Source organism: Cebus imitator, unplaced genomic scaffold (genome assembly GCF_001604975.1).
Source record: "Cebus imitator isolate Cc_AM_T3 unplaced genomic scaffold, Cebus_imitator-1.0 Scaffold0, whole genome shotgun sequence".
NCBI lineage: Eukaryota > Metazoa > Chordata > Mammalia > Primates > Cebidae > Cebus > Cebus imitator.
In genome coordinates this window covers 16,396,994-16,409,401 of record NW_016107315.1, presented here as the reverse complement: position 1 = coordinate 16,409,401, position 12,408 = coordinate 16,396,994, and the positions used below count along the sequence as shown (strand labels likewise).

The 12,408-nt window shown below is 43.7% G+C and overlaps 1 protein-coding gene across 7 annotated transcripts in view; it reads right to left on the bottom strand.

Moving 5' to 3' along the window:
* Positions 1-12,408, bottom strand: part of ETS1 (ETS proto-oncogene 1, transcription factor) — a 129,393-nt gene that overhangs the window by 57,179 nt on the left and 59,806 nt on the right. For 2 of the 7 annotated variants that reach the window (XM_017523579.1, XM_017523597.2), the window contains exon 1: positions 5,665-6,532. The exons of 4 other annotated variants lie outside the window; for them this stretch is intronic. In XM_017523579.1, the coding sequence (XP_017379068.1) occupies positions 5,665-5,746 (82 nt within the window). In that variant the 5' untranslated portion in view covers positions 5,747-6,532. Of the gene's footprint in view, positions 1-5,664; positions 6,533-12,408 lie in introns of those variants that run through there. One more of the 7 variants, XM_037736184.1, reaches the window with a different exon arrangement.

Sequence of the window (12,408 nt, the reverse complement as noted above, 5' to 3'; positions counted from 1 at the left end):
AAAAAAAAAAAAAAAGGCAGAAAGTAGCTACAGGCACATGACAAGTAAAAATGATAGATCTGGGAATAGCCTTGACATTCCTAACCCTGAGTTAAGAACAGCTTAACAGCTGTGAGTGAAGAGCAGACCTAGAACACGGCAAACATACAGGCAATTGCTATCAGAGGTTCCCTGTGAGCAGGGAAATGGAGCCGAGGTTTTCGTTAAGGAGCAGCTAAACAAAAACATGGAGATGATGCTGTTCATATACAAATTTATCTCTGAGGTGAGAGTGTGGGCACATACTAATTATTCCGGCAAATGTTCCCTGCAATGCAGTAATAAAGAAACCAATGCCTTAACCCTCAACAAGTGGCAGGAGAGTGTGACTGTCTGTGAGCCAAGGGCTGGGACAGCTGGCAGGTCTACAGGTAGACAGACACCTGGGGCTGTCCTTCCTTCCTTGTGCCAGGACAACTCCAGACCATGTGCCCTGATGCATGGAATGGACTTTTTAAAAAAACTAAATTTTAGGGGAAAAAACAAAATTTATTTGAGGCCTAAGTAGCAAATGCAACTAACTAAGGCCTCTCTGCAGGCAGGAAAATTAAACTTTAACTGCCTTAAGAAAATGAACTCGTTTGCCAAGCTAAGTCTCATCACCCTGATTGTGAGAGATTCAATACACAGCAATGTCCGTGATGAAAGAGAAGAGATGGGCAGAATCTGGAGGCTCAGTGAAGGACTGACCTTGGAGGTGAACATAATCACCTTCCCACCTGTGAGGGAGCCAAGGCCACCTGGAAGATGATGGAAAAACAAGAATCCTGGTTCTTTGTCTTTCAATCTGAGGTAGGCATTGCTGGAACTTTTAAACATCTTTCTAAAGCAACACATTTGGACTGCCAGGCCTGGAGACAGCCCACAGGATGGACGCTTTCTCCAAGCCATAGGAGGCACTGGGCTAACAATGAGGACACCTAATTCAGCTCAGGGGAGTCTTGCCGAAATAGCAGGGAGCCACTGTGCCTCCTGAACCCCCAGAGCACCAACCACCACTGCCACTTATCTGCTGTGTTCTAATTTCCAGAGTTTTTTAAAATAACATAGCGCTTTTATTTTAGGTACATAATGCCTACAACATCTCATCAGTTTATAAATTTCTAGAGTGTGGTCTTAAGCAAAGTATGCATCTCTCAGAATCTCAATTTCCTCATCTGAAAAATGGAGAAAATAATACTCCCACGACACCTTAGAGTAAGGGTGAAGCATCAAAGTGCTCTTTCAGCTGACTGTACCCAGCACACAATGCAGACTCAATGTGTGCTTAAGAAATATCCCAACAACTTTTGAATGACAAGAACTACCACTTTCAGTGCAAGTTCATGGAATGCCACCACAGCCATGGGTTATTCATTACACAAACCGGAGAGACATCTGTAATTATACTGTCACTGTAGCCATTGTGGAGCTATCCGCTGCACTCTGAAACGGGGAAACTCTCCTGAAAAATCCTAACCTACACTGAGCAGCTCTCAGTTTTGCAGAGATTTGACAGAGCCCAAAGTGAGCTGGGCTCTGGGAGGTTCACGACGGGCTAGTTTGTCTCCTAAAGGGAGGCAATGCTCCTACAGGGTGGTCTGGCCTCTTTAAGAGGAAAAAAAAAAAACAGCAACACCAACCAAAAATGCCAGGAATGCAAGCTCTGCCAACCAAATAAATAAAATAAGAGATGCTTTATAATAACTGGACATGATGCATTTCTCAGCTCTGCATAATTGAAAACTTGACTTTTCCAACAAACCTGCAAATGTTCCCCTTGCCCCTAGACTTGGTCGCCTTCCTGCTCTGAGGTAACAATGACAATCTGCATCACCCAAAGTAACTGGCAAACCCCTGTGCCTCTAACTGTGAGAGATGGACTTCAAGACACTCTGAAAGTTACCTCTCACTGTTTGCTCCCTGGAGAACAGAATGAAGCTTCACGGGCATGAGATCTCAGCTAAGCAGGTGAAAAAGTCCTCTTTAACTTTACTCTTCTTTCCCTCTCAAATAATAGGTTATCAGAAGATACATAATACGCCACCTTACCTCCTAACAAACATTTCAAGGGCCTCTGAAAATTCTACACTGGTCACGATCATTTTTTGTTGACTTGTTTTCTAGTTAACTGTTAAGGGTTATAATGGATCAGGTACTGTTTTAAGATTTTGCACAGATTTACAGATTTAATCCTCATATTCATGCTATGAAGTAGAATGATTACACTCATTTTATAGATGCAGGAGCTGAGGCACAGAGAGATTAAGTCATTTGTCCAAAGTCACACAGCTACTAAGTGACCGAGCTGAGATTCAAATCCAGACAGGCTGGCTCCAGAGTCGCTGCTCTGAACCACAGGGCTCTTTAGTCACTAATGGAGTATGGTCGGCAGGGATCTGGGAGCACAGTGAGCAAGTGATCTCATAGCCTGGGCAGCTCTGCCCTTCTTTCTTGTCTACACTGATGAAGAAACAAAGACAGACCAAGCTGAGCAAGGACAAAGCTTCTTCCTATCTCTAAGTACAATGCATGTTCCCGACGGATGGACACCCTCTGCTGGGGGCGGATGGGGTGAGAAGCTGATCCTTTGATTCTTATAAAACGGAATATCCAGGATTAGAGCTCCTGCTCTTATCTAGGCATTAAGCTTACCTCACCAAGAAGGTAAAGCACAGTGGTGAACGCAAGGAAAAATTAAGTGTCTTGGGAATGTGTTGGCTTTGGCACCCAGCCCCTCGCAGCAGGCTCCACCAGGAGAGAACCAGGAGTGAACCCAATGGCTGCTTGTTTTTAAGCTATTTAAGATTCTTGCAATCACACTGTTGCAATCAGACAGCATATCCCACCTTACACTTACATTTGCAAGGAAAAGTCAATTCTAATGTTATTTCAGAGTATATGTTAATTTGGTACTTAACACTGTCAAACTCCTGTGAAGTCTCAAAATAGAATAAAAGTGCATAAAGATTCTTGGTCAGGTCCTAGCCAGGAAGACAAATAATCCAGGTCTTGCGGCTCCTTTTTGGACACCCCACTTCCTTGCTGCCTCTGTTTGGCACTCATGAATTGGGGAGGGGATGAGGAGGAAATTCTGGTTTAATCATTTAAGGCAGATAAGATCCCACGCTAGCTGTCTCCTTGCATAAGAAACTAAGCAACCCAAAGAAATCATTCTGACAAATATTTAAGTCGCAGCTGCGGATAAAAAGCTAGGCTGTAAGAAGTTAAACTTTAAACACATGTCCTATATGGTCGACGGGCAAGGCAAATCCACACTTAGCCAGTGTCTTATCCTTCCACCAACAAAAGCAGACAGCCCTGCCCAGAAACTGTTTCTCCCCTCCTTCCTTTGCACCTGCAAGTTAAGTCTCAGTTGAGGTTTCTTTGCTGAGCTTTTGGAAGGTAACTTGCAACATTACTCAAAGCAATATACATTGAGAAGTTAGAAACAGGAATTGATTATACTTCAGCCACTGGCTCACTACCTATTTTTATGTCAATTATTTACCTTTCCTGTAACTCTGTTTTCCTCTCTGAGGTATGGGTATAATGTTCACATATAAGCAACTAAATGTCCAGAAAAAAAAAAAGTAGTTGATTATAGCCTATGTATTTTTTCAAGTTTCTGTCTTTATTTTCTCCAAGATAATAAATAATGGTGCTAGAAATCAAACCTCTTTACAATGAAAGGCAGAAGACTGCCCAATTTCTTTGGCCAGTTGAAATTTTGTTGTATTGAAGGTTATATACAAAAGATGACCAGTGGCTTGGAAATCTTTCTTGAAAAAGAAAGCCATTGAAAATATGCTTATTATAGTGGACACTGACTGTAGCATTAGGCCTTATTGTCCCCATTTTACAGATGAGAAAGGTAAAGAAAGTTACTTGCCTAAAGTTTATTTTTAATCAATAACTGAAATAACAGCACCATATACGCTGTCTCTACTAATATTTAATATTAAATTACCAAAAAAAATTGCTTCAGCTGTTTGCTGTGATGTGAAACATGTGTTGCCGGGGGCTCTTTTTCATTCCCAGGATGAAAGATGTATTGTAGGTATGTGGACTGGCATATCGACACGATATTTCCCAGATGACCAAATCTGTCTCTTCCCCCATAAACACCCATAACACACATATAAACAAGCTGTTCTTAAGGAAAGGACCTATTCGTTGAGTTTATATCTTTGTTGTGAACTATGCTTTCACTTCTATATATGGTTTGAATCAACTGTGACAAACAGAACTAATTCTGGCTTCCTTGAACCCCCAATACAACCATCGTAGAAACACCATCTCTGAATCGTAGGCCTAAGTGCCTGCAATGTCTCCACGGCTCCAGTTGTGCTCTGGGCATTGCTCTGACCACCATCATCCTTGCGAGATGACACAGTCTCGGCCTTCTGTGCATAGCAGTCCTGGAGCTGAATGTCAGGGGGCCCCGGGGGAGGGGGCATGACCTACGTGTCTTTATTAATATTTCTGGAGGACCTCAGAATGACAAAACATCAGCTTGGTTGTGTTGAAAGTTTAAGCAGATTAAGAAAGGGTTAAAGTAAGCAATAAATTATGGCAGAGGCAAAGAAGTGTTATCCACAGGGGGCAGCAACTAAACTTATTGATAATCAGATACAACAGAGGAGCCTGTTCTTGCAATTATTTTCCAGGATGTACTGCCTTCTCCCTGTATATTTCTTTCTATATAGCTTCATCTCCAAAATCACTCATCTGTAAGGATAGCTGGCAGTGCCTTATCCTAAAAGAAAGCATCTTTCCCTTTCAAACTGCATTTGTTCCAAAATTCTATAAGGCCAGACTCCCTTAAACTGCTTTGCACCAGTATGTGTGTCAAAGACAAAAAAAAAAAAAAAAACAAAAACGAAAAACAAACAAACAAAAAAAAAAACTTGCTATCCTTGTCTTCTTCAAATGCATACAAATGAAAGAGTTGGACACCACCATGAACCAAAGACACAAAGTCACATTTGGGTGTTGGATGCTTTCCTTCCAATGGACCTTTGGTACCAGAAAAAAAAATTTATGCAGATTAGAAACACACGTAAAGTAAGTAACCTGCATGAATAGGGTCAGACGTTTCCCAAAGGCAAGAGGATAATTTCAGTTCTCCTCCGGTTTCCTCACCCTCAAGCCAGAAAAGAGGGGCATGGCATGTGACATGGACGCTTGGAGAGGCAAGACGTTATTTGAAAATCTGCCTGCAGGCCAGCCCGTTAGACTGCCTGGGGCCCTCCACCCAGCCTCAGTTCTGGGGGACATGGAGTCAGGGGATGATGTCCTCTGAGGCAGCGTCCATCTCCCCTTAACATTAAGGAATAAGGCCAGAGGGTTCTCGCTCATTTGGGAAAATAAAAAAGCAGGAATGGGGCACTGGAAATTCTGTAAGCTTTTCCCCTCCACTCACAAAAACACAGCTGTGAAAATAAATACCACCCCCTAAACCAAGGGTCTCGGGCCACCAACAGTCCTCCTCCTCCTCGTCCTCCTAATCCAGCTGCCAACAGCATCCCCCGCTCCTGAAGAACTGCACCGCCCAGAAGGGAACAGCGAAAGGAGGGAGAAGTCCAGGGGACCCCTGGCCTCTGGCCGAGAGCTTGGGTGGGGGCCTCGGCTGTCGCCACTCACCCGGGGAGGGGAAAAGCTCCAGATCGACTTTTTCCGTCTTGATGATGGTGAGAGTCGGCTTGAGATCGACGGCCGCCTTCATGGTGCCAGGAGTGGGGGACGGACGGGATGGCAGCAAGTTTGCAGTTACAGTTGTTTTTCTTTTTAATGGGGATTAGTAACAAGGGGAAGGGGATGGGGGAAATCCGACTCTCTTCCCTAAAATCTCAAATTCCCGCTGCCTTCCTTTCCCCCGCGCCCGGACGGTGCGCGCCCGGCACTCCAGGGGAAGTTGGCACTTTGCGGCGAAGTGAGCGCGCTCGGGTCCCAGCCTCGCCCGCGCCGCGCCCGCTCCTCCTGCCCGGCCCTCGCCCGCTCCCTCCTCTCCGCCGGCGGCTGCCTCGCTCGCTCTCGCTCTCCCGGCCGCTCTCCCTCCCTCTCGCCGTCCCGCGCTCTCCCCTCCTCTTTAGGGCGTTTCTCGCGGCGCAGCGTCTCGGCCGCTGGGTCCGCGCGCCCCGGGCCCAGCGTTGTCCGCGGCGGGGAGCGAGGGGCGGGGCGTCGGGGCGGGGCGGGGCGGGGCGTCGGGGGTGGGGCCGAGCACCGCGGCCAATCGCCGCCCGCGGCCCAAAGCGAAAGGAAAGGCGGGCGAGCGCGGGACCCCGCCGCGGCCGCGGAGGAGCAGTGCGCGGAGCCCGGGGCCGTGGCACCCAGGCCGGGGCGGGAAGGGCGCACAGGCCGCCTCCACCGTTTCGGGAAAGTCCGTCTGATTCTCCACGCATTCTTGAGGGCTTGGTCACCCGCTCCCGCCCCTCCCAGTAGCAGCATACTTTCCCAAGTGCGTGTGCATCATTCATTCACAGAGACTGACACACAGGACGTGAGGCATGTGGATGAAGGCGAGCGTGCAGGCAGGCGCAGGGGATTCGTGAGCCCGTGTCCTCAAAGGGCTTTAGGAACATCGGACTCCAGCCGTGTCTTGAGTCAGGGCGTGTGTTTCTGGGGAAGGCTTCAGTTGTTCAGAGCCCACCATTGTAATGCTCCCGCGTTGGCAGGAGAGTCCAGAACGGGACCCCAAACTAGAACCCAGCCGTGGGTTTCCGTAAGCTTCCAGTTTACCTCCAGCAGTGGTTGGGTGGAAGAAGTAGTTATAATTTATTTCTAATTATTCTGTTCCTCTAATTATGTCACCATTGACCAAAGCTTTGTCTCTCCTTTCACAGACGCTCCTCTGTTAGATAAAACTAACAACCCTCCCACGACCGCCACCAAAAAAGTGATGCAGAGGCTCTGTGGTTTTAAATTTCTGGAGTATCTCATTGGCAGCCATGACAGAATCACAATGCATAGTTTCTGTTCCATTTGGGAACTCCCAACACTTGAGAAAATGAACCCAAATAATTCATGGTTTGCCACTAATACATTGGTTGTAATAAATAGAGATAGCTTGTCCTAATTAACAAATCAGCCAGTACATATATCAACCAGTACAAATCAACCACTACAAATAAATAGCTAGAACCAGGCATTGAGCTCCATCTTTGATCAACAAAAAGATTAAACATAAATCTTCCAGAGCAATCTCAGAGAAAGCTATTTTTAATATGTTTCCTGATTTCTAAGCACTTAACTCTCAACACTTGACTGTAACTGTAACCTCTGCTTCTGGTAAGTTTTAACACACATCCTTACCTTCATGTAAACCCAGTTTTGTGTCCGTGAAGCCTTAGTAATTTGCAGGCTTCCCACAGCAAATCCTAGAGGAAGCCAGGAAGAGAAAAATCTCTGGCTCCTGATCTAAACTCCAGATTAAGTCTCTCCTTAGTGACCAGAGGAAAATATTTGTATGTGATAGTCCTAATTTTTGAAAGAACAAAGATTGTTGCAATCCAGCTGTGTTTCCAAAAGGTATGAGAAAACAATGCTGGCCTCCAGATGACAAGAACAGACACTTCTGGTCCTGGGAAAAGCCTAGGGAAACAGCTGATGAATGAATTGTACATTTACACGTCCAAATGAACCGCAAAGAAAAGGTTCTTGAATCAATCCTGCCTTACTCACTATATATTCATCAGTAGAAGTGAACAAATCTAGAGTTGCTTTGGGGAATTTTGTTTTGTTGATGTTGTATTAAGAAAATTTGGCATTTTGTAATCCAAGTGAGTTCTCTATTTTCAAATGCAGCTTCCTCAGAGCATCTCCTTTCTCTCTTCGCCAGTCTGCTCCTCAGCTTTCTTCCCCAGACTAGCCTAAACACTGCTGCTAACATCCACCAAAATTAGATACTAAAAAAGCCCACAATGATTAAACTGTAAACACTTTCCATTCTAGCAATGAGGAAAAATATTCTTTAGAATTCTTCAATAGTGGCAACGCAGATAGTCAATCATCCTTTTCGTCACCGAGTCCCAAAGCACAGAAACAAAATGCGTGAACGTTCAAATCAAGGAATGGGGTTACGTAAAGCAGAAGGTTGGAGAGATAGCCAGGCACCACCACAGGCTACCAGAAAAGTTACATCCAGATGGTATTAATTATGAATATATATACCATCAGAAGCTGTGCATCTAACCTTTGATTTGGATAAAGAGCACTAATAAGGTCAGGTTAAAATAATTTTTTACATATTTGAGATATAATAATCCAATCAGGCCTGCAAGGGTCATGCTTGATTAATCAATGTTGATAAATGAAATTTTTATTCATTCTCTTTAGGACAAGGGTAGGTTTTTCTAAATGTTCATATGGACTTTAAATGACATTTCTGTGTTATCATATGCTTAAAAATGATGTAGTGCATAAGACATTATAGATACTTAATATATATATATATATATATATATGTTGAATGATGAACTATCAGCTTCCTGGTCACTCTGGGCTCCCCAATTCAATGGTTAAGTGAGTTTGATATGTTATGGCTTGTGAAGATGAACTAAAAAATGTCAGAGGCTCTGCCTCTAGATCTGCCCTTTTCCCTTCATATTAGAGCAGAACCACTACCCCCAGGACTCACGTCCACTCAGTTACATGTATACCTCAGTGTCCCCACCAGCAAAACAACAGCAGCCAAACTTTGCCTTTCATCCACTTGGGCAAGATGCTTCAATATTATATCTGGTTTTTAAGGCACTTAGGAAAAAAAATCAATCAAAGAAATAGTTCTTTGCTTGTGCTTGTACTGTAGCAGCCTGTTCCTCCTACATTTTAGAGAAAACAGAATTGTATTTTTAAGCATTCCTTAGACTTCGGCTAATAAGTGCTGAATCGCCTTGGATTACTAGGAACATCAAGTCAACAAGGGCCAAGAAAAGTCTGCAGAAGTTGGGGAACAGAAGAGTGGAGCTAGACAATAATATTAAGAAAATAGTCACTTTCATACAGGAATTCCTTAAGCACATGGAGTATGTAAAAAGCATACTTTCTTTTTTATTTATACTCCTTCCTCAACCCTCTTTTTTATTATACACCCCAACCTCAATAAAAAAGAAATAGAAATATACACGTAATGTTAAACAATCATGGAAGACAGAATTGCCCTCTCCAGAAGTGTCCTAGCATGCTGTCTACTCCTGAGTCTTGAACTCAACAAAACAAAGAATCTCTGACTTTTGAGCTAAAACATGCTTTACTGAAGGTAGGTACAAAAACATTCAGACCACTAACGGCTGATCCAGAACCAGTTTATGACTCACAGATGTTGATTTACTGGTATAAATGTAAGATTGAGAGAGAGAGAGAGAGAGAAAAAAAAAAAGCCCTCAATTAACAACAACCTGTCTGAGCTGCATTTGTGGTCTCATTTTTCTCTGAGAAAAGGCAACAGTCTCTGTCATACACAGAAACAGGCTTTGAAAGCTTACCTCTAAGGCAAGTGGTTCCTATGTGATAAGTTTAGTCATTAATAAGCACACTAGAGAAGAAAAATGCCTGGCACTTCAATATCTACATTATCAAGCAGCAATAAAATGGAAAATCAGAGATAGGAAGGAAAATTAAAATAACTCTCTTAATTAAACTTGGATCCCAAGAGGCCTTAGGGTCAGTTAAGGAACCCAAGTGAGGGGACTCAGATAGTACTGTTGCTAACTGCAGGCTGGCTCTGTGACCTCACCAAAGCCACTTAACCTTTTTGTGTCACAACCTCATCTCTGTTTCAGGGAATAAAATCACCCCTAGCTCTCCCTAGAATGGAACACAGACTCATTGCCTATTGTTTAGAAGGCACAATAAACAATGAGGGTAGGAGGGGCTGCAGTCTGGAGGGAAGAAGGGAGGGAGGGGTGGTGGGGGAGAGGGGAGGACTTGGGAAACAGCCCTGGAAAGCTCTCTATAAGAAAACAAAGAGGATAGTAGTGTGGGCTTTGGAGTAAGACTCCGGTTCAAATTCTTACTCTATCAACTAACCAGCTGAATTGCCACAGGTAAGTCATTTAAACAATCCTGAACCTTGGTTCCTCCATGTTTCAACTAGGGACAATAATAGCACACACCTTTTAAGGCCATTTGAATGATTAAATGAAATAATGCAAGCAAAGCGTTTAGCACAGCGTCTATGTGAGAATTAGGATTCGATTCTTGTTAGTAAGATCTAGTACACAGTAGAATATGTAAGAAATCACATTAAATTCTCTACAGCCATCCCTTTGCAGAATAGCTTGGATGCTCAATTTACTTGAGCTATGTCCAGTGAGAGACAGAACAACTGTCATCACATTTAATTTAAAAATCTCCTCAAACCCCTTCCTCAGTTCTTAAACCGGCAACCTGCCCAGCATCAGCCTCACTTGAGAAATTCCAAAACTACCTGATTGAAGAGAACTACATCTTTCTATTTGTTCTGAGTCACAGAAAAGTGATCGTTTAAATTCTGAAAGAAGATCACATTTGTGGTACTTCTTTAGAGACAAAACCTTAGCTCTTGGATTTGTCACATGTTAGAGCGTAATGCTAGTTTATTAGTGTTCTCCAAGTTCAGCACTCCTATTTACCAGAGGAGAAAAATGGGTTTGAGTGAGGAAATTATTCTTTCCAGGGCCACACAACCTAAAAAATGTCAGTGTCAGTACTAGAACCAGATGCCCTGATAGCGTTCTCTTTCTGGCATCTCCTTACATTTACTTTGCATTTCACTTTGGCAGGAGGAGTACCAGACACCCTTGAGACACAAGGCAGGTTACAATGAACATAGGAGCAGATAGATGAGCAGACTTAATTTCTAGAAATCCAACATTATTGTCTACACTGGATGTATTGTCTTTGGGCAAGTACACTGCAGGATAACCACACTATGGTTCCCTGTGGGAGACAGCTTGGCATGGACTGTGAGGAGAGAAAGGGTCTGGGTTGGCTCTATTGCTATCTGCAGTTTCTTTAGACTATAATTATGAACCATTCAACTGCATCTGCAGCCCCAACAATGTGGAATGGATTGGCCGAATCCACAGACCAAGAGGCATTTTAAAATCCAGCAGTTTAGACATCATATATTCCTCTTGTAGCGAGTCAAACATGGCTCAGACAGGAAGAGGCAAGGAGCTGCCGATCAAGGTTAGAGGGTTCTGAGGTCTCATCCATACCCAGTGTCATGTGTTTCCCTGAAGCAGGCTGAACATATTGTATGGGATTGTTGGGAATGCAGAATGCAGGCTACTCTGTGAGCCTTTGAGGATCGTGTAATTGGGATTCCAATTTAAGTTGTCCTGGATTGGACTCTTGAGGTAGAGGGATGATGGCAATAGCACAGGTGGCAAGAGAACCAACATCCTTTAATAATATGACAGAAGAGGACAGCCAGTCTCCTAGAAGCTCTGCATCCCAAGGGCTACAGGATTTCACCCACTGTCTGCAGGTGGTTTCATCCTGGTGAAAGGCTAAGGCCATCTTACTCTGCTTTTCTCTTGGGTTATAAAGACAACATCAAACTTCAAAACAGATGTCTCTGCAGTTGTGGTTTTAATCATACATCAAGATAATTTCACTGTGGAATCTTTTCCCCTCTCCCCACTACTTTCATTTAAAAAGCCAAATCAATTGCCCCAAAGGACCAACATTTACCACCTTAGAGATGAAGGACCAGAGATGAGTGGAGCACCAAAAGGAGAAATAGCACTGAGAGGAAAAGGGAAGGCGATACAGGAAGAAGTAGTGGAAGGGATGTCCTCTGAGAACAATGGAGGGGTAAGTCAGGGCCAGAGAAGGGGAGGAGATGAGAAGGTAGAGTCACAGCGATTTTATGTTCTTGTCATTCTGGGACTTCAGTCCCCAAGATTTCAAAATGCAGTTTAGACCTAGTAAAGTATTCTGTGCTTTAATTGTTTTGCATGGCCAGTGGTCATGGAACTACAAAAAAAAACAGATCAATGGGAGGTCCTCATGCTGGAAGAGCTGTAAAGGACCCAGGATAGAATGGAGGTGAAAGGGTCTCAGGAGGTCACAGAAGATGCAAGGGAAGGTCAAGCTGAAAATCTAGGCAGAACATAGAAGGTGTTTCTCAGTCTTTTTCCCACATGGACATTTGCAGTATGCAAAGAATTTCCCTCACAGAAGCTGTCACCCCATCCCTGAAAGTTGCCACTTTTCTGCTCAGCACAAGAGCACACTCCTAGTACACATTTTAATATGCAGTCTCCTATACTCTTTAAAGGCAACAACTGAGTTTCAGTCATTATTACACCACATGATGTTTAACTCAAGGTAGTAAGAGCCCCATAAATTACATTGATTATTTAATTAATGAACAGTTAACTTCTTAACATTCTGTAACAT